The sequence below is a fragment of the Cornus florida genome, unplaced genomic scaffold (genome assembly GCF_030987335.1).
Source record: "Cornus florida cultivar Cherokee Brave unplaced genomic scaffold, ASM3098733v1 CherokeeBrave_3.0.0_Hap2_Chr05, whole genome shotgun sequence".
Classification (NCBI taxonomy): domain Eukaryota; kingdom Viridiplantae; phylum Streptophyta; class Magnoliopsida; order Cornales; family Cornaceae; genus Cornus; species Cornus florida.
The window spans coordinates 104382231-104405284 of record NW_026775575.1 but is presented as its reverse complement, the minus strand read 5'-3'; the positions used below and the strand labels follow the sequence as shown (position 1 = coordinate 104405284).

General features: G+C 32.5%; 2 protein-coding genes across 3 annotated transcripts; both read left to right on the top strand.

Annotated features, from left to right (window-relative positions):
• The first annotated feature begins 5133 nt into the window (after window positions 1-5133).
• On the top strand, window positions 5134-9853 carry LOC132308189 (auxin response factor 9). 2 transcript variants are annotated; one of them, XM_059806209.1, is made up of 15 exons: window positions 5134-5661; window positions 5815-5930; window positions 6068-6163; window positions 6444-6500; window positions 6609-6761; window positions 6858-6942; window positions 7140-7230; window positions 7351-7515; window positions 7620-7733; window positions 7822-7894; window positions 7986-8136; window positions 8243-8632; window positions 8732-8844; window positions 8975-9162; window positions 9275-9853. In XM_059806209.1, exons 1-15 carry the CDS (start codon window positions 5616-5618, stop codon window positions 9411-9413), a joined length of 1977 nt encoding a protein of 658 aa, XP_059662192.1. In that variant the 5' UTR covers window positions 5134-5615; the 3' UTR covers window positions 9414-9853. The 2 variants fall into 2 exon arrangements, with proteins under 2 accessions (XP_059662192.1, XP_059662191.1); XM_059806208.1 differs by having other exon boundaries at window positions 8243-8844.
• A 3852-nt stretch (window positions 9854-13705) lies between these two features.
• Window positions 13706-21859, top strand: LOC132308188 (cellulose synthase-like protein G2). The gene is made up of 6 exons (XM_059806207.1): window positions 13706-14336; window positions 18648-18797; window positions 18967-19092; window positions 19240-19683; window positions 19946-20293; window positions 21097-21859. Exons 1-6 carry the CDS (start codon window positions 13746-13748, stop codon window positions 21640-21642), a joined length of 2205 nt encoding a protein of 734 aa, XP_059662190.1. The 5' UTR covers window positions 13706-13745; the 3' UTR covers window positions 21643-21859.
• Window positions 21860-23054: the final 1195 nt, after the last annotated feature.

Here is a 23054-nt window from a genome sequence, read left to right as displayed (position 1 = left end):
AATTACAATCTAAGCTACATGACATGCACTGGCCACCTTCTCAATTTGCTTCTATGTGAACAATAATTGTATCAACAGATACAGACTACAGTTCCCCTCAAAGGAACTAACTTCACCTGTGATTGTGACCACTGACCACACAAACACACACATATATATTTATAAATAAATCATTATTTTATAATAGTTTTTAAGGGTTTATAGAGCCTTCTGTAATTCAATGGAATATGGGTCAAATTAAGTATATACTCTAGAAAGATCCTAGAAACATAGGATTTTCAAAAAGAGATTTGATTCTCTATTATTGTTATTATTTTAATTTTCAAGAATGAATTATAGACTAAGACCGTTAGTTCAAAAAAATATTAGTGTAAATTGTGTATAACATTGTCAAAGCTGTTGATTTTCACACGCTCTAGAGAACTAATTTGCAGATTGTGTCAATGGCTTAAAATAAGTTTGAAAGTCAATAATGTTGAATAAATGCCTTGGACTTTTATTTAGGGATGTAACTACACTTTTCTCTTTTTTTTTTTTTCTTTTTTTTTTTTTTTTTTAATGGTTTTTGAAAAGTTTGAGTAGTCAAGAACCTCGGAATTATAAATAAGAATAGAATCATTATTTTATCATTAAAATTTTCATTTTTTTTTTTTTTCTCAATTTTTTTGTGCAGTAGATAATTCTTCGCAACTTTAAATGTTTTAAGGTTGGAGAGGTTAATATTTTACTCTTATCGATTTGAATAAATAATTCTTCGCAACTTTAAATGTTTTAAGGCTGGAGAGGTTAATATTTTACTCTTATCGATTTGAATAAATGAATATATATATATATATGTATATCAAATGATGAATAATTCAATATTAGTTTAAGTAATACCATCAAGAAGTAGCGACGGATCCAGAAAATTACGTGAGGAGGATGGCCTTTTAATTTGTTGGGACAATTATTTATAGTATGTTCATTTTTGTAATTTTAATAGGGTTTTCTTTATAAATTTTCAAAAATTAAAATATAAAATGTAGAAAGAAAAATTCAATGGGGACAAATTATAATTTTAGTAGGGCATCTTCATAAATTCTCAAAAATTTGAAGTATAAAATAATAATAAAAAAAGAATTCAGTGGGGCGAGTTATAATTTTAGTAGGGGCATCTTTATAAATTTTAAAACATTTGAAGTATAAAATGAAAATATTAAAAATTCATCCGCCACCACTGGTCTTATGTTAGGTCCGTGCCTAATCAACAGATTACTTTCAACAAGATTCATAAGGTTTTATTATTATTATTATTATTATTATTAACCATTTAAGCTGCATAATGGAAGGATAAAAGAGAAGCATAATAGAAAAAAGTAATTTTGTTTTGTTGGAAGGAACGTCATTGGATGAGCCGAACATACAACGTTATTGGTATACCTACCCAATTAGAATACACTATTCAAATATCCTTGAATAGTGCATGAAAATGGATAGATAGAATAGGAGTGTGAATAAAAATTATGCGTAAATGGGAGTGTGTATTTCTTGTCATAAAAAAATAATAATAATAAGACACATTTTCATTTTTAGAGGTGCTTAATTTATTTATTCCAGTGTTAATTATTTATTACTTTTTCTTTATTTCTTTTCTAGAGGTGCAAATTGTGTCAATGGCTTAAAATAAGTTTGTAAGTGAATAATGTTGAATAAATGCCTGGACTTTTGTTTAGGGATGTAACTACACTTTCCTCTCTTTTTTGTAATGGTTTTTGAAAAGTTTAAGAACCTCGGAATTATAAATAAGAATAGAATCATTATTTTATCATTAAAATTTTCATTTTTTTTCCCTCAATTTCTATGTGCAGTAGATAATTCTGCGCAATTTTAAATGTTTTAAGGTTGTAAAGTTAATATTTTATTCTTATTTATTAGAATAAATGAATATATAAATATATATATATATACACACACATAAAATGATGAATAATTCAATATTAGTTTAAGTAATACCATCAAGAGATCGCTTTCAACAAGATTCAAAAAGTTTATTATTAACCACTTATGCTATGATTGGTTGAAGGGAATAATAGAAGAGAGGCATGATAAAAAAAAGTTATGGAATATTTTGTTTGGTTGATTTCGAGGAAGAGTGAATGGAAATGGATAGAGCCGAGCATTAATAAAAATTACAAGTGAAGGGGGAATGTTTGTTTTTCTAGAAATTCTTTACATTTTTTTTTTTTTTTTTCAACCATACAAATTATTAGATGAAGAAGGACATTGAAATTTTGGAGAATATAAAGATCAAGTCAAAAGAACTTAATATTATCTAAAACATATGGTAAATAAAGTTTAATCCGGCATGAATCAACTTTATCTGGAGTTGCAGGTACAAACCGATCAGCGGAAGACATGGCGATATTATATATATACGGGTTGATATGGACTTGTCATAATAATAGTGTCACCCCGAGTCAAGGACGCTGTCGTTTCAGTTTCTCAGGCTAAATCGTACTAAGGTCTCACACATAGGACGACATTGTATTTATAAATGATATATACATATTTGACTGTTTTTATAAATTATGGTAGTTTGAGTCTGGTTTGAAATTTTTTGTGTTCACCTGAACTCCTCAATTTGTCTTCACAATATATATCGAATTTGACTCACCATCAATGCAGGTGATTCCATTTGTTTTAACAAATGAATTTGACTCGTTCAATAAAATCAGTAGCAAAAATTAAAACTCACTCACTCACTCTAGCCATTTAATCAAAATCTGTTTGGCATAGGTTTTGTAATGTGGTTTAAATAATAATTAAAAGTATATTTAATAACATTCATTTATTATAAATTTTTTAAAATAAGAATTATAAAAAAATATTTTAAGTTAAAAAAATATAATGGTTAGTTTAAAAATGTTAAGAATTTTTTTTTAAAAAAAAAAGAATTACTATTCATTTACAAAACCATACACTGCAAAAACATATAAAAATATTAAATTGATGCTTCGATTTTTTGCCACTATTAACTAAATGTTTCGGCACCGTGTAAAACAAAATAATTTTTGCCAAATGCATTTTTTAACCATTTATTGCTATAGTACCGATAAAAATAAAAACACCAAAAACAAAACACGTACCAACACATGCCCTAAATATATGGGTAATTACTGACATATTTTTTTTTCTCGAGCGAGTTCCGTGTACCAATTTCTTTCATTGATTAGATCCATGTAATTTACTAATAAAATTATAGAAATATCTTTCATTGATTTTAAAATTACACCATTTTTTTAAGGAAAATGATTCTTGCACTGAATAATTGCAGTGAATTGTTAGACTTATTATTTTAATTGGTCAATTATACAATAAATAAGAAAGTGGAGCCCTCCATTTCGTTGTATTTGGTATAAATAGCTAATAAATTATTCGGTTAAGCAATTCATGCAAGTGTTGGGCGTGAGTATTACTACTTTTTTTAAAAGATTATTACATTATAATAAAATCAAGTTATCAAACCCTGGCGTCACTAAAACCTCGAAAGGCCTCGCCATCAAGTCATCAAACCTTGGCACTACGACAATCATTCAGAACCTCGAAAGCCCTTGACATCAAGTTATTAAACTCTGGCGTTGTGCCAGGTCACTCAAAACCTTGAAGAGCTCGCCATTGAGTTACAAAACCCTAGCGTTACGCCAAGTCACTCAAAACCTCGAAAAATCTCGCCATCTGAGTTACCAAACCCTGGCACTATGTCAAGTCATTCAAAACCTCTAATGGCCTCGCCATCAAGTTACTAAATCATGGCGTTACGCCAGGTCACTCAAAACCTTGAAAAGCCTGGCCATCGAGTTACCAAAGCCTGTCACTATGCCAAGTCACTCAAAATCTTTTATGATAATAATCAACAAAATCAACTAATGAAATCTTTTCATTTTCTAGTAATACAGTGGAAAAAAAATCTTTTCATATAATGTTACCTTTTAACCAAAATAATATAAGGACGGTTGAGAATTCTTTTTAATGATTATGTAAAGTGTACCTCATACCATTATTATATATAGTGTACCTCATAAGCATTTAAGAAATTTTTGACAGAACACCGAGTATAAATTTGATTCAAGAGGAGAGGTCATGCAACTATATACTCGCACGAACACCATAAAATAGAAATTTGAATCTTTTTCGTACAAGTTTTTATACCATATTTAAGATGCAACTTCAGTGTAAAACTGTTAAATTTTCAAAATAAAATTATTACAATGTTACATTTTTAGTGTTAATTTTAATAGATTATATCATATAAGTGTTATAATTTTTAAATGAATATATTTAATTATTAATTCAATGATATAAATTCTCTATTCTTAAAGAAGAGAAAAAGATTCAAATTTTAAGATGAATAATGTAAATTTCAATATTTAATTGATCAAATATATATATATATATATTCTACTACTACCTATCAATATTTTATTAGTGGGTAATACTATGTGATGGATTGTCATGGAACGAGTCCTACATTATTCCAAACATAGTCTAATTTATTTTGGAAATCTATTTCAACAAAATCAACCAGACATAAAGTGGGCGGACTAGGCTCAGACTGGCATGGATCGACACGTGGAACCCTATGATGACATGCTCAGATGAGGACCACTGAAATCTCTTGCAGATCGTCTGCAGACGATAAAGTTAACAATCAAGACCCAGGAGTCCCCACGTGTTAATGTGACCCCACACATTCAAATGGTATTCCCGTAATTAAAACAATCCTGCAGGTCAAATATAAAACAAGATAGAACTCAATAAATACTACTAAAAAAATCATTAAAAAAAAAAAAAAAAAAAAAAAAAAAATCTCTGCTGGGTTTACTCTAGCCAATCCTTTTGCCTGCCGCGAAGCAGACAACCAAATAGACGGAACTAACGGTGACGCCAATCACACCGATATCGAGGCGATGTCAGTAATTATTTGCCTCTTTTGGAAATGCTGTCGCCGTTAATACACGGTACTATGTGTGTCCAGATTAACTTTCCGTCTAACTATCGTCAGCACGCCGTGTATCTCTTGTAAAAATAAAATAAAACCTTTTTGTTTTTTTTTTGCCCTTTTCGCAAATAAAAACTCTTTACCTACAGTTAGGTTGGTGATACGGACCTACAGTCTATTACAGAGAAAAAGGAAACAAGCAGAGTGTGTGTGAGAGAAAGAAACAGTCAGATCAAGTCATAAAAGGTGTATATTAAGCAGTTTTCGGGATTCTGTCACGGCGGTTTCTCATTTCCTGTATTCTAGAGAGAGAAAGTGAGGGAGGTGTAGGTGTTTGTCTGTAGAGAGAGAGAAGCAAAGCCGGGTTTGCGATCTTGAAAGGCGGTATTGTAACGGTTACATAGCGATTTACCGGTGCACCTTTCCGTTATTGTGGAATTGAAACGTCGGAGGTTTCCCCTGTGAATCTTTTTCAACGGTTACGTTGGTATTTATTGGAGATAATTATCATTATTTGCATTTGTGAACATACGAGTGTGGGTATATATATAATGCGGTGAATCGGTGTACGGAAAGAGGTATTTGAGCTTTGATTGATGATTTGAAGATTCTGTTTTGTTGAACGTGTGCTTTAATCATGGCGAATCGAGGGTCGTTTTCGCAGCCTAATTTCTCAGCTGAAGGTCAACATGAAATTACCTTTCGATTTCAATTTATTTTTCCATTTTGTTTTGCTTGTTTTATGAAATTTTTGATTCATTTTGTGTGTGAAGGTTATACTGTTTTCTGAAATTTGTTGTGTGTGTGTGTGTTTTTTTTTTTTTGGTGTTGTGTAGTTTTTGGAGGGGATGATCTGTATACGGAGCTATGGAAAGCATGTGCAGGGCCATTGGTGGACGTTCCAAGGGTAGGGGAGAAAGTGTTCTATTTTCCTCAAGGTCACATGGAACAAGTACGTTTAATGTTTCTCCGGAATTAGATCATTTTTTTGCTGACACTCTGAAGCTGCTATTAATAGGAACTTTTTCTCTTTTCTATTTTTAGGTTTGTTGTTTGAATTTTTATTTATTTTTGGGGATCTTTTTTCAGTTAGAGGCATCAACTAATCAAGAATTGAATCAGAGGATTCCACTCTTCAATATTCATTCAAAGATCCTTTGTAATGTTGTTAACATTCAGCTTCTGGTATGCTCTTTTCTGTTAATTACTAGTATTTCCTAATTTAGTTTCTGCTTGGTTGCGGAGAAAGGGTAGGAAATTTTTTTGTTTGTTGTTTTGGGTAATGTTGTTACTCATCTTTTATGTATTTCTTTTTGGTCCTAAGATATGTAAATTGAATTATTATTATTATTTTTTAAAAAAAATTCATTTATATCTTCTCAGCAAACAAAGCCAGCATTAAATTTAATTGTTGGGTTGATTGGTATGGTAAGAGTTTGTTTTTAAGATATTCTTCTATTTGTAGGCTGAACAGGACACTGATGAAGTTTATGCACAAATTACTTTGATGCCAGAGCCAGATGTAAGAAGAACCTATTGATTTTCTTTATTGTTTTGACATCCCGGCAAGCGTTTGTTTAGATTAAGCTTAACTTTTTAATAATGTGAAAGTATATATGATTATATGTAGCAAACTGAACCAAGAAGTCTTGAATCGTGCCCTCCTGAACCTCCAAGGCCGAGGGTTCACTCGTTCTGCAAGGTTTTAACTGCCTCCGATACAAGCACCCATGGTGGGTTTTCTGTTCTTCGGAAACATGCTAATGAATGCCTCCCTCCCCTGGTAATTTCACTTGATGTCAACTTATTTGACCATTTTGAAAATTGATTTCACTATCTCCATTTTATTGATTGAATTCTTTGTTTCGAGTATGTTCAGGATATGAACCAGCCCACGCCTACCCAGGAATTGATAGCGAAGGATCTTCATGGTTTCGAATGGCGATTTAAGCATATATTTCGAGGTAATGGTTTTTCATTTTTTTTACTGTGCTTCATCTATGTTTTAGGAAGAGATCTTACTCCCATAAGTGTTTGAAGACACCTGCAAGCACAAAAATATCCTTGATCAATCAGATATTTTGCTGCTCGTAATTAATTCAGATACCCTTTAATTTTTCACCAACTGACAAGTCATTTCACTCTTGACTAAAATGAGCAGGCCAACCTCGGAGGCATTTGCTTACAACAGGATGGAGTACATTTGTCACATCAAAGAGATTAGTTGCAGGAGATTCTTTTGTTTTCTTGAGGTATTTCTTTTTTTTGCCCTTTATTGTTTTCTTAATTTGCCTGTATTAAAAAAATATCTAATCTTCGTATGCTCTACCAAATATTTTAATTTACATAACTTATAAGAATTGTTTCCTTAGGGGGGGAAATGGAGAGTTATGTGTTGGTATTAGACGGGTTGCTTGTCAGCAGAGCTCCATGCCATCATCAGTGATTTCAAGTCAGAGCATGCACCTGGGAGTGCTTGCAACTGCATCTCATGCTGTTGCGACCCAGACCCTCTTCGTAGTCTACTATAAGCCGAGGTATGAAACCGTTTGTTACTTCCTTCTGATGAAGATGATGTTTCTGTTGAAGAGACCACATTGGCTGACTTAAATTTGTTGTGGTGAATGTTATGTTATATCAGGACAAGTCAATTCATAATTGGCTTGAACAAATATCTAGAAGCTGCTAAAAATGGGTTTGCAGTTGGCATGCGATTCAACATGAGATTCGAGGGAGAGGATTCTCCGGAAAGAAGGTAGTAGATTATCTATGTATAGGTTATGTGAGTTCTTTGCTATATAAATTACTTGTTCTGAAAAGAAATATTTGTTTTGATTGATCAGGTTTACAGGCACAATAGTTGGGGTTGAAGAAATTTCTCCCCAGTGGAAAGAATCTGAATGGAGATCATTGAAGGTTGGCATATTTGACTACACTACATTCTATCAATTTATAGTTCTATGTTCAAAATCTAATCTTGCAGGCTTGTCTTGTCTTTTCTGTTCAGGTTCAATGGGATGATCATGCATCCATTGCAAGACCTGAGAGGGTTTCTCCTTGGGAGATAGAACCTTTTGTGGCTGTTCCTTCAAGCCTGGCTCAACCAGTTGTAGTGAAGAATAAAAGGCCCCGGCCACAAATTGAAATCCCAGTTCGCGGTGAGAGGGACTTTTCCTACTCCATTCATTCTTCATTTGTACATTATCCAATGCATCATAATTTATTTCTCTGTTTAATTTTTTGGTCTGGCCATCTACATTCTAGAAACTACATCTTCAACTGCATCAGTTGTCTGGAATCCTTCCCATGATTCAACCCAACTTAGTGTTACACCTGAACGCCAAAGAAATGAAGATCATGTTAATTGGCATCCTAAGCAAACTGAAACTGGTTGCACCCTCATGAATAGCAGCAACAACTGTATTTTAAGGACTCATGTAGAGGGACGCTGGCTATATTCTCCCCATGCAAATGTTTCTCGGAATCTATTCGCGGATGAAATAGACAGTAAGAGTGCTTCAGGTTGGTCTGTTCTTTCGGTCTATTCCACTCCTCACTCAGCAAAGCAGAGCATTGACCCCATGGCGGAGCGAATTGATGGAAAGAGATTTGAGATTATGGCAAGCTGTCGATTGTTCGGTGTTGATTTGAAAGGTACCCTTCCATCTGAGAAGTCATCTGAACAGCCAGTCAGTGTATCCAATGTCACCACTGAAAGACATGTACTGAGTACACAACTGGTTAATGATACAGAACAGAAGTCTGACCTTTCAAAGGCGTCCAAAGAACAGAAACAGGGACAGTTGCAGGTATCACCGAAGGAGTTTCAAAGCAAGCAGAGTTGCTCTACCCGGACTCGTACCAAGGTATATCTTCATAAACTGGAAGTAACAATAGTCATCTTTCTTAATAAAATTTTCAATTAATTGAGACACCATTTATCTTTCAAACTATTAAAAAGTACTAAGTATGTGTGTTTCATGTGCATGTGAGAAGGTTCAAATGCAGGGGGTTGCAGTGGGTCGGGCGGTGGACCTAACCACATTAAATGGGTATGGTGACCTTATAAATGAACTTGAAGAGATGTTTGAAATCAAGGGGGAGCTACGCCCTCGGAATAAATGGGAAATCGTTTTTACAGATGACGAAGGGGACATGATGCTCATGGGTGATGATCCGTGGCGGTAAGTATTCTCGTACAATCTGTCATTTATAACACAAATGAATACGATCCAAGAAGCTTGTTGTCTTCCCTTGCTAACTATGTTAAGTTTATGTTTCATCATTGGCTTGTAGGGAATTTTGTAACATGGTGAGAAGGATCTTCATTTGTTCAAGCCAAGATGTTAAGAAAATGGGTGCTGGAAGCAAACTTCCCCCTTCTTCGATAGAAGGTGATGGGGCTGTTGTTATGTTGGACGCTGCTGACACGTGAACTGTTCCTTAATTATTCCCACATTTTTGTTTGAAGGGGAGGCGGAGTGATGGGTGTTCCATCGGATTGGATTTTAAATTTGGTTGTCACGAAGAATGTTGAAGATGGAAGGAAGGTGAGAGGCAAGCAAGCAAACACCGGGTAGGCTGCTCACGAGTGTGAGAGCTTGATATGCTTCATGACACCCAATTAATTAGACATTAACTGGGTTCAAAGAATGGTGACTGTAGTAGTAGTAGTATTAGGGGAACTAATAGTGAAATGGGTAGATTAAGAATTTGTATATATTAAGGGCATTTCTGGTTGGGTGTGGGTTGAAGTGTTTTTGTTTGCTGCTCTTGTAAATATATGTACTTGTGCTTTGGCACTGATGTCTTCGGTCTCTAGTGGTTCTTTAGTTATGTTCTTTGCAATATGAATGGTATTTGTTTTGCATTCTATATTTGGTAGTACATTTAAGGCAAAATACGAAACATAATGGTTGTGACTATTAATGTTTTATGCGTTGTCTATTGAAACCGAAATGGGGTATTTAAAGTGTTTTATGATCCGCAATAAAAGTTATGTTGGTGGAGTCATGTGTTCAATGCGTCATTGCTGACCTTATAGAGAGGGGCTAGTGGGGAAAGAAAAGAGTAAGGGAGAATAATGAGAGCTTTCCCACCATGGGCGTTTCTCATTAAAACCATTGAATATGTCGTAGCATTTTCTGTAAATGAAATTAAATGCTCTTCACATACTTGTATGTTCTGGTCTTTATGCATTTGTCTTGTCATAAAAATTAACAATTATTTTTAATCAAGTTCGTCTAAACAAATCAACTAATTTGTATAGAAATCATTTAAACTAAAACAACACAACTATCAATTTTGTTGCTGATGTTGAGTTGTTTGTTTCAAGTAAAATGAGGAGGATAACAGAAATCTTAGACAAGAATATGAAAAATATGAAATGACGTTACCAAAAGCAGAAACATTGCTTGGATCAAAGCAGCAACGTTACTATACTTCTATGTTTTTGCTTCTAAAATTTTGTAACAAATTTACATTACCAAATAAATTTCTAAATAGTGTTGAATACACTCTAAAAATAAAAACATTGCTTCTGTTTCAAATCAAAGTAAAAATACAAAATAACTGTGATTACCAAACAGGTCTAAGTGATCTTACACTAGTTAATTAGGAAATGGGAGACCACTTCACAACCATATCAAACCATCATTCTTCCCCATTTTTGAGGACAAAAGGCTACGTGAAAAGTCTACATTAGGTCCACCAAAATTGTCCTAGAAATGCAACCATTTGGTTGCAGGTCTAGGACCACTGACTTAGAAGGACCAGGACTTTTTGTATTATTGGAAGTGGTATGTCAAAAGTTCAAAACACATAATTACCAAGGATGTGACCATCATGCATCAAACAGGGAGCCTCAATTTGATGGTGATGGAACACTTCCCCTTACTACTCCCATTATAGCATGCATGCACGCAGGCATACAGGGCCAAATAAAAACATGAAAATAAAATTTTAAGTGTATATAAGTTTTTATATTTATTTTTTATTTTACAAATTACTATAATTTTTTAGTTTATATTTAAATCTATAAAAGAAACTCTTAGACAATAGTATATATTATTTATTGGGTTAATTATATGTTGTTTGGTGCTACAATTTATTACTCATGGTGCTTACATTGAAAAGAACAAAACAGGCTTCATTCAAATACATGAAAGGACTTCAATCGCATTCAGACCCATATCACTGATGCTGTGTCGGAATTTCCAAGTAGTCCAGAAATGACATCAAGAAAGCTCCAAGAATGATGGAATATTCCATTTAAATGGGCTTATGCTCCTTGTTTTGGGCTTGTTCTTTGGGCCAATTACAAGGTCTCATTTTGTAAATTTAGCAAAAGTCATGGTATTCCAAAGGTAGTTCAGATCCTGTAGGTATAGATGTTAAATGTGATTAAGAAGCAAAAAGTGGTGGAGGCGAAGGCTAATCAGTTAACTTTAAACATTCTTTGTCTAACCAAATGCATGCATGATGTGAATTAATTCCACTCCGTGGAGTTAAATGTATGCATCAATTTTCATATCTTTTTTATTTTATTTTATTTTTTATTATTATTATTTTTTTCATATCTTGATAACATACGAGTTAGGGGGGTTTGGTTTATAGCAAGATGAATGTTGTTCAAATTGATTAATAACGATAATCAGTCCCATTTAACATAAGATGGGAGTTCGAATTCCTTTGCAGTCATTTTACGTAATCTTTTTAATAATTGTTTGGTGTATATTAATTGGACAGAGAAAGCATGCGGTGAATTGTGGAGAGCCGTAAAAGATCCGACACTAGCATTGTTTAATAGAAAAAAAATTATAAGGAATACAATCCCTTTTTATTCTTGTACCTGAAGGTTTTCTTTTTTTACCCAAAAATAATAATAATAATAATAATAATTGTTTGGTGTATATTAATTGGACAGAGAGAATGCATATGGTAAATTAAGGAGTGTTATAGGAGATTCGACTCCACCATTGTTTAATAGAAAAAAAAAATTTATTCCTTTACCTAAAGTTGTATTTTTTTAAATTTTTTTTATGGGCAAAATTTATGGATTTACCTAAACAAAAAAAAAAAAAAAAAGGTTGCAAAGTACAAGAATTCATCCTTGTAGGCCAACAATTAGTATTCATAGTACATCCAAACACATCACGTATGAAAGGTAGTTTGTTAGAAATAGTGTTGATTGCTGGTCAGTGTTCTAATGGCATGGTATTAGGCTCCTACTTTTAGATTATCAATGGATGTGGGACACTAAAGAGTGAATAAACAAGAAAGTCCGATTTACTTTTTACTTTCTTTTAGATATAAAAATATTAGTGGATACAAGAATATATATAGTGAGTATTTTTAAAAATTGAGTGGGAGTATCAAACTCTGTGAGTGGAAATCATTTATGTAGTGGGGTGGTAAAAATTGAATATGTTATATATGATTATATTTTGGATCCAAAAAATTAGTAAGAGCAAAAATGTGAAGTGAGGTATTTTTACAAATTGAGAGGGTGCATTTTTTAAATTTTAACAAAAAATATAAGTAACAATGAAAAAAAAAGAAAAAAGAAACAAGAAATTCAATGAGAGCTAAACCATGTACTGAAGACATGAATGTATGAATATATGAACTAAAAAAAATTTTGTGTTAATTGTTAGGACTTGGATCACCTATAGGCTATTGCGTCCCAATCGATCCCTATCCCCCTTAACACTCCCTCGGACAGATGACTTTAATTAGCACCACCAATGTATTGCGTGTATAGTGAGAAATTGAACAATGAATGGCTTCACATTTCTCTGAAATTGACAACACGGATAATATATGTTGTTTTTAATAGATCGACCTTGCATCTGTGACTCTATTCTATCCATTACAGTATCCATTACCAAGCAAGTTGGGATTCTCATATGGGTTGAAATTCGCTTACTTCAAGGGTTTCACGCTTTCTTCTCTCTCTCTCTCTCTCTCTCTCTCTCTCTATATATATATATATATATATATATATATATATATATACACATATATGAGCAACCAATTCTCACAAAAAAAAAAAAAAAAATCTCCAGCATAACATCGTCACAATTAGCTCTTTATAAGTTCATGTAAAAAAAATTCACAAATATTTTTCAATGATCTGTTGATAAGAAAAAAGTGTCATACAAGTGATGGGAGGACTCACATGGGTAAGTGCAACATAAGTTATTAATCATTTGTTGATGAGAATATATATATATATATATATATATATATATAGGATCATGTAGTTTTTGTTGCTATGCTTCTTGGCCCGATCGATAACGCTCCAAGATTTTATGAATATGGTCAAATGGTCAAATCCACGTGATTACAACTTGACTTTGAGTAACAAACCCATTTTCAATCAATTACCAATATCTGATCTGTATTGTCCAAATAAAAAATATTGAGTTGGGGCCATGGCAAACAAGTGCGTGTCTCCAAACTGTGTCATCAACTTCATCAGTATTGTGTAACATTAATTGACCACATCTTCTTTTTGGTAACTGATAATTGTATTCAACTCATTTTTTTTTTCTTTTCATTTTTTTTTTTTTTTCCTTCAAATAAAGTTCCAACTACATCTTACTACCACTCAGAGAAATAAGGGGAATCTAAACAATACCTAAGGGACCTTCTCACGTGTGTTGTGATATTTTATTGTTTCACACGTGTGTTATCATTTCACATGCTTATAAGAATTGACCTACTAACCCTTCCATCATCCCTGCAGTGAAAGAGCAGCACAGAAATGGAGGGTACCACCACCACCACCAAGGCCCCCCTTCACACGTTCAAGCTCTCCCGTCGCACGTACACAAACCGCTTGTTCGCGGCAGCTTACACGTGTGCCATCTTTGCTCTGCTCTATCACCATGCACTCTCACTCTTCCACTCCACCACCCTAGTCTCCTTCTTCATCTCCCTCTCCATGTTCATCTCCGATATTCTTCTAGGGTTCATGTGGTCCACCACCCAATCTTATCGCATGCGACCCATCCATCGTCGAGAGTTCCCGGAAAACCTCCACAAAGTCACCACAGAGAAAGATTTTCCGGCCATGGACATCTTTATATGCACTGCAGATCCGTATAAAGAGCCACCCATGAGTGTTGTGAACACGGCCTTATCAGTCATGGCTTATGACTACCCTACTGAGAAGCTCTCGGTCTATGTATCCGACGATGGAGGTTCCGAGTTGACTCTCTTTGCATTTATGGAGGCTGCCAAATTTGGAACCCACTGGTTACCCTTCTGTAGGGAAAACAAGATTGTAGAGAGGTGTCCAGATGCTTATTTCAGATCCAATTATTCTAGGTGCAGTGACACTCAAAATATCAAGGTAATACCTATGCTGTCAAGTAATATTTATTTTATTATATAGTCCGAAATTAGGTGATCAAACTAAACTAATCATGGAATGTTACAAAAATAAATATGTCAATTTTATTTAATTTTTTTACTTTTATGGTGAGTTATGATTGGCCCTTTTAAAGTGATCAAATACTTCATAAATGCTCAAACTTGCAAAAGTGATATGATATTGTTACTCAAGCATTTTAATCTTTTTTGCTGAGAATTTGGTTATAATGATTTATGAGAAATGGTCAAAAGTTTCACATTTTTCTCTTGAAAGTTCTATTTTCTTTGTCTCTTGATATTTTTTTCATTTTTGTTTGGAGGGGATGTTTCTACTTTTTCTAATATATTATTCCAAAATTTCTCATGGTATTGTATATATTTTTACAAGGGTTTTTTTTTTTTTTTTAGTTAAAATTTTTTTTGCAAGGTTGTTTAACTTTTTCTATGTTTTTCACTTTTTTATTTTGACGATGATTTCTGATTTTAATTTAGTTTCCCATTCAAGCACATCGATCGTGACTAATGGACTGGTGGTCCCCACATTGAACTTGTCGACTTTCTAGGGCTTTCTTTTAAAAATTAAATAATGAATAAAATCAATTAAATAACAATTAAGGTTTCAAGAAGAACGTATAAAAATAAAGAAGAAAATACTATTATATATGGTGTCCAGTCCGAGGCACATGCCAAGCCTACCACGATTGACAAGGCCTGGTCCAAGTTTGAAGTTTGAGCCCACAACTTTTGCAGCATTTTAAAACAAATGTGTTGTTTTAATCAAAATATAAATTTCATCAACATCTTTTTCTTTTTTTTTTTTTCTTTTTTGCTGAATCAAATTAAAGAGTTTAATTCAAACAAATTTTCTCAAAATGTTTGTGCAATCACATTAAAATGTAAGTGCTTATATTTGAATATACACACCCATTGTAATGATTAACAATATAGCATTTTGGTTTTTTGCACCTAACATGATTTTTTTAAAAAGTGCGATTTAAGTTATTAAGCAATATATATATTTTAAATATATATACGTTAAAGTTAGTAAACTATAATCGTAATCAACAATCTTTTCAAATACTATTACCTCTTTTGGAAATTATTATTATTACTTTCTATTTCACATTCTTTAATTGTAGTTTTTTTGCCAATAAAAATATAGATTTTATTATACAATTATGTTTCTATAGGGCATTGTGTAGGACAAACATGCAGGACACAGAGATAGTGACCAACATATAGGGGTGGAACCAGTGTGTGCCTAGGGGGCACATGCCCTGCTCTCCTGACCTGACCTGACCTAGCCTGTCTACTATAATATATAATAATTTTTATTTTAATTTGTCTATTTGTAAGAAAATTTTTATATAATGCCCCCACTAAAATTTTAAATTTTTAAAATTGTTTTTAAAATTTTTCTTTCCTTTTTCTTTTGCTCTTAATATTCATTTGATTTTCTTATATATAAAAAAAAAAAGTTAAAATTTTCTTTTTTACTCAAATTCTAATTTTTTTCCTTTTCAAATTTCTCATTTTTCTTCCTTTTTTCTTCTTATTCTTCTTATTAATTTTTTTTGGCCCCTTACTTCTTAACATTCTTCTTTTTGCACTTAAGAATGATGTATATAATATGTAATTTTTTTTTTGTTCTTATTTAAATTATAATTTTTTTTTTCTTTTTACATTGCGCCCCCTCTGAATTAAAATTCTGGCTCTGGTACGTACTAAGCTGTCCAAAACTTAGCTTTCATTAATTATTTCTTGTACTGTATTAACCCTATTTACTATGAAAATTTTGTTTTGTAACTATAGTGGAAGAAAAGAAAAAGAAACAGAAAAGAAGGATTCTAGTAAATCCAAAGATTGTGATTGATGACTGACCATTGTAGGACTAACAAGTCTTAGTTCTTTCGCTGGAAGGACAAAAATTCATTAAATATACAGTAATTATTTGCTAATTTTAGTAATTCAGTTTCAATCAACAACTTTATTTCATAACTCAATTTTTTATTTAATTATAAATAAAATAAGAAATTATGTAGTTAAATGTGTTTGATAATACAATTTATGAACGAGTATTACTTATAATTGAATAAGAAATTTAACTGAGAGAGATTTCACAGGCTCATGAATTCAGGGGCAGAGCCAGGATTTTATTTAAGAAGGGGCACAATGCACTTGTAATTTATTTATTTATTTTTAATAAATATGACAATATAATTTTTTTAAATCAAAAAGACAAATAAGAAAAAAAATAGTTGTAAAATAATATACTAAATAAATACAATAAAAAAATATAGTTACAAATATAAGAATCAAAATATTAATTAATAATATTTTAATTAAATACAATCACAAATGTCATCTATAAAAGAAATAAGTTTAAAAAAATTTAAAAAATACATAATTATACATAAGTGAAAAAAGAAATTTTTTGAAAAGGGAAACAAAAATTAGAAAGAAAAAATATATTGAAGGGATATATGTAATTTTTTTTTTTCAAAAGAAAATTAAAAGAATTTAAAATTTTGAGGAGGACACTATTTAAAATTACCATATAAGTATATATATATATATCAAAAATATATACCTATGTATGGTAGGTTGGAGCATAGTAAAAAGAGGCATGTGTCCCCTCTAGACCTTAATTGGTTCCGCCCTTCTCATGATTGATTTGAATTTGGACCTAATTAGGTGTGATATTGAATGTATGATAGATGATAAATTTAGAATAGAAATATACCACAAAACTATATATATATATATAAAAATGGCCACACACCAAATTTATGGTGTGTGTGTGACTGGTGGATGCATATGGTCGTCAGTCCACTGCTAATATGAACAAAGGTTCACATGTCATTGGCCGTCTGTTATCAAATTTAGTCAGAGGAAGGCCAATTATCAATGTTGTCACTTTGTGTTCTCTCTCTCTCTCTCTCTCTCTCCATATATATATATATATATATATATATATTTGGCTATTATATAGTAGTAGTTTTTATTTGAAACCAAAAATAAGATAATTATAAGAGTATCTCCAATGATCTCTTAAATAGGCTCTCAAACTCAAAATATAATAGGTGGATGAAAATAAGGTATTTCAATGGTCTCTCAAAAGACCTTTCATATCTTGAAATTCTTAAATGTATTCTCAAATATAGTAGGTCTCAAATGGCCACTCAAACTCAAAATATAGCAAGTGGATGAAAATAGGTACTGCAATAGACTCTCTCAAAAGACTTCTCATATTTTGAAATTGTCAAAAGTTGCTAAAATAAAAATAAGACACTTCAATGAACTCTCAAAATATGGAATGGTTGTGTCAAAAAATAACATTTTGAATGAAATGCACCATGAAACGGAATTGCAAAAAATAGCATTTTGACACTGTAACTCCTATCAAAATATAGATTTAGCATAGGAATATAGCATTTTACACTGGAGATGCTAAGTGTAGTCATTTGTATCACATTGGATCTGGATGGGAGAATGATTGGATATATAAGGGCTGGGTATTAGCCTTACCTAATAACTTAGGTTTTTTAGTCGGATCGCGAAACACTCACACATTTCAGTTGGTATCAGAGTCAGAACCAACCCTTTATCCAGTGTCATGTCAAGCATCTGGCTTGGAAAGTGTCCGGGTGAGCTAGCCCGAGCCGCAATGAGGGCGTTGCGAATTTGGGTATGTGAGTGAAAATGTAACAAGAGTCATTTATCCCACATCAGATCCGAATGAAAGAATGAAAGGGTATATATGGACCGAGTGTTAACCCTACCTAATAATTTAAACTTTTGAAATAGATTGCGAATCACCCACCCGCTACAGTCTTCTATTACAGAAGGGATGAGATACTAAGAATATTCAAGCTGCACTCTTGGTGACATATTAGGTTTGAATCCAATTTTGCAAGCATAACAATCCTTTATCAATCGTCCATTTTTGTATCTTATATTATTAAATAGATATTGGCAAGGTTGTTCCAATTTGGAAGTAAATTGTCATATTTCACTTAAAAAATCATTTCTGATAACTCATAGCAACCAATGTGATCATGACAGTTTTCAATTGAAATATTGCACAAAATTTAGGATATGTCGTTTAAAATTTTTTTTTTTTTTCCTTTTTTGGCAATTAATTAAGACAATGTATTATAAATTAATTTTATGCATTTATATTAGTTTCAAAAGTTTACTAGTGTGGGAGTAATTAAATTAGATAGTTATAGTGATGAGCTTAATTGACCATTAATTAAATCTAGATATTGATGATGCATATATATTACAGATGATGTACGAAAACATGAAGGCAAGGGTAGGGAGTGTTGTTGAGAGAGGGAAGGTTGGGGATGAGTACATCAACAGTGAACAAGAACACCAGGCTTTCAACAAATGGACAAAGGGTTTCACTCGTCAACATCATCCCACTGTTATTCAGGTTAATTACCACTTACCTTAATCCAAGTTTTCATCCTTTTAATCCATTCACATGAGCTTAAATGGTATAATCTTTCTTTTCGAAAGAGAAAGTTTGAGCCAATTATGAGTCTGTGTACATTTGCTTGGATTAAAGGTAGTTATATGCACTGCAATGGTTTGCAAATCAGGTTTTGTTAGAGATCTATAAAGACAAAGACATCACAGGCCATTCAATGCCAAACCTTATATACGTATCCAGAGAGAAAAGTCCAGCTTCTCCACATCATTTCAAAGCTGGTGCCCTTAATGTCTTGGTAAGCAAGCTCTACAGTTCTTTCATATTCAATGTCGAATCTATTATATAACACGATTTTATTATGGTGTGTTTTAAGAGGTCTGACACGACTATTGCCTGGTTAATTAATTTTTCTTAATATATATATTATTTTTGTATTTTGAAGCTCCGAGTGTCGGCTTCCATGACCAATGCACCGATAATACTAACTCTAGATTGCGACATGTACTCCAATGATCCCCAAACGCCTCATCGCGTGCTATGTTACTTCTCAGACCCTGCAATTCGGCTCAAATTAGGGTACGTTCAGTTTCCTCAGCGGTATCATGGTCTCAACAAGAATGACATCTATGCAGGTGAGATCAAAGGTTTATTTCGAATGAATCCTCTGGGGATGGATGGGCTTTCAGGCCCTAATCATGTTGGGACCGGATGCTTTTTTTCTCGCCGGTGTTTTTTTGGAGGCCCATTGTCTTTTGTCACTCCAGAATTACCTGAGCTAAGCCCGGATAATGTCTTTGATAAGCCCATCCAGGCCCAACAAATTTCGGCATTGGCACATCATGTAGCAGGTTGCAACTATGAGAACCAGACCAACTGGGGTTCCAAGGTAAGCTTATTGATTGGGATATAAGATAATGATTAGAAATACAAAATATATCAGTATATGTGTATCTTAATATATCTTTATAGTCCCCAGCCAATCACTAATTGACACACGATTAAATGTGTCGGCTTTATTTAACTTTTTGCTTGCATGTCAATTAGTAATTGATTGATGCCAATGATTCTGGACCATGTGACAATTTCTCGAAAAGTAGATACGAGTACAATTTATGGATGGATGACCCAATGACATGTAAAATGTGCAGATGGGCTTTAGATATGGGTCTCTGGTTGAGGACTACTTTACAGGGTATAGGCTGCAGTGTGAGGGCTGGAAATCTGTGTTCTGTGATCCAGAAAGGGCAGCATTTTTGGGCGATATACCCATTTGCCTGAATGATGTACTGAGCCAAAACAAGCGATGGTCCGTGGGCCTACTTGAGGTGGCCTTCTCCAAATACAGTCCTCTCACCTTCGGTGTGCGGTCCATGGGCCCTCTAATGGGTCATTGCTATGCGCACCTTGCTTTCTGGCCCATTTGGTCGATTCCCATCACCATATATGCCTTCCTCCCTCAATTAGCTCTCCTCAATGGAATCATCATCTTCCCAAAGGTATCTCTCACTTTCTTTTTCCTCATAGTGATTACTTTGGTATACTATTAGTTAGTCCTACTCTTTAGTTTTGAAGGCAAATAAGTCCACCATAAAGTCTTACTTTTAACAAATATTTCCAACTAAATTCAAAATTATATTAGCAAATTTTATTTTTTTTATTTTATTATTTTATTTTATTTTATCAATATTGCCCTTTAGTATAAACGAATTTATTGTTATTTTCTTATTAAATAGCTATACTCTTTACCTCTAGTTTGTTATTAGTATCAATTTAAAAAGTAATGAAAAAGCACATAGGTTTAAATGCCACCAAAAATAGAAATTTGTAAAACATTTAACAAGTTATTTAAATTCAACCAATTGTAATAAAAATAAATATTAAAACAAGCCCAAAAAGCTCCATATATATATATATTTTTATGAAGTATATTCATGTACAATTGATGAATTACTAAATTTCTTTCTTTTTTTTTTTTTTTCTATTTTCTATTGTTTTAGAAATAAGCAATTTCAAAAATTACAGGTAAGTTTATGTAAATTTAAGTCTATGATATATATATATATATATAAGAAAATTACAATAATGATATTTCTATAAAAGGGCAACATTGAAAAAAAATTTTAAAAAAAATCAATGTTAACGAAATTATGAACGAAAATAATTAGTGAAAGTAGGACTCAGTTGTCATAAAAAATATTTATAGGAGTTATTGGTCTTTAGAGTTGAAATGTAGGACTAATAGAGAATTTTCTAAACTACGCAAAATTATTGTGATTAAAACTATACAAATGTGAAACAGGTCTCAGACCCATGGTTCGTCTTGTATGCATTTCTATTTGTTGGAGCTTACGTGCAAGATTGCCTTGACTTCGTCCTAGAAAATGGTAGTGTAAAAAGATGGTGGAGTGATCAGAGGATGTGGTTGGTAAGAGGACTCTCATCTTACTTGTTTGGATTGATGGAATACGTGACCAAACGCTTGGGCATTGCCACACAAGGATTCAATGTGACCAGCAAAGTCGTTGACGATGAACAAAGTAAAAGGTATGATCAAGGGACCTTCGAATTCGGAGTCTCGTCGCCTATGTTCGTGCCAATGGCAATGGCAGCAATAATCAATTTAATCGCGTTCTTGGTGGGGCTGAGAAAAGTTTTCACAAGTGAACATTTGGAGGGACTGTTTGGGCAGATGTTTATAGCTGGTTTTGTGATTCTGAACTGCTGGCCAATTTATGAGGCCATGGTTCTGAGGAGTGATAAAGGAAGGATGCCTACAAAGACAACCATCATTTCCACATTTCTGGCATTGGCTCTTTACACAGCAGCTTCTTTCACTCTAATTTAAGACATGAAGTTATATTTAAAAGTTTTTTTTGGGTATATTATATATTAAATATTACACTTTCACTCTTTCAGAAAGTGAAATAGCTAGAGCTGACCATTCTATATATTATTAGAATAATTTAAGATCACAAATAGTAGAACGTAATTACTCTTGAGTTTTATTGTTATTATTAACTATATTGTTGGTTTCATATAAATGTTTGCATGGTTAAAGCTAAGTTTCGTCGTCTCTCCTAATAAGTGATGATATATATCAAAGACCACGCGAATGATATGTAAAAGGGAAATTTTCTCAGAGAGTTAATCTTAAAGACATGGGGTTGGCTTAGATTGTCACTCAAAAAAATATTTTTTTGAAGAATCTTAAAAATAGAAAACTATTTTATTTTATTCTATTTTATTTTATTTTTCCAGGCTAGACAATTCTAAAAAAACAAAAAAATAAAACTTTTTTAGCTGAGTTTTCAAGAAACTTTTTTTCTTTTGAAAGCTATCAACAGAACATGTTTTTCTAAATTTTTTATTTTGAATTCTCAACAAATAGAAAACTACACCAAACAAGTTCATGGTTTCTCCTAGGTTTTGATCTCATGCTCGCGCAGTATATTGTTTTCTCTCATAGCATCTCCAATACCATTTCAAAGTCAAAATATACTAGGTGGATGAAACTAATACACTCCAATGGATTCTCAAAAAACTCTCATAATTTGAAATTGTCAAAAGTATTGCCATATATAGCAACTCTCAAAGGGCCTATCAAAGTCAAAATATAACAGATGGATGAAAATAATACATTCCAATGGGTTTTCAAAAGACCTTTCATATTTTGAATGAAAAAGAGTAGTTATTGTGTCAAAAAATAGTATTTTGAATGAAATGCACCATTACAGTACAATTTCTAAAATATACTATTTTGACACTGTAATTCCTCTCAAAATATAAATTTACTTGAAAAAATAACATTTTGTATTGAAGATGCCAATGGTATGGTAATCTACCTTCAAAGAAGACACTCACACACACCTGATTTAAAATAATTATACCTTATAATGTGTTATAGAGATACATGCACTTGTACAATAAAGAAGAAAAAGATGGATTGACCATCTTCATAAAATCAACAAAAATTATATTATGTTATATATATTCTATTCATCTTTGTCTTCTTTATTGTACAAGTGCATGTATCTCTAGAACACATTATAAGGTATAATTATTTTAAATATATATATATATCTTGTCCATATAAAAATATAGAGTTGGACCATGGCAAACAACTGCATGTATCAAAGCTGTGACAGCGACTTCATACAATTATATTATAATGTGTAACAATTGAACATCTTCTTCTTTTTGGAAAGGCTGCAAGTTGGACTACTCAACCCAACTCAGTCCAATCCAACCTTAATTTAA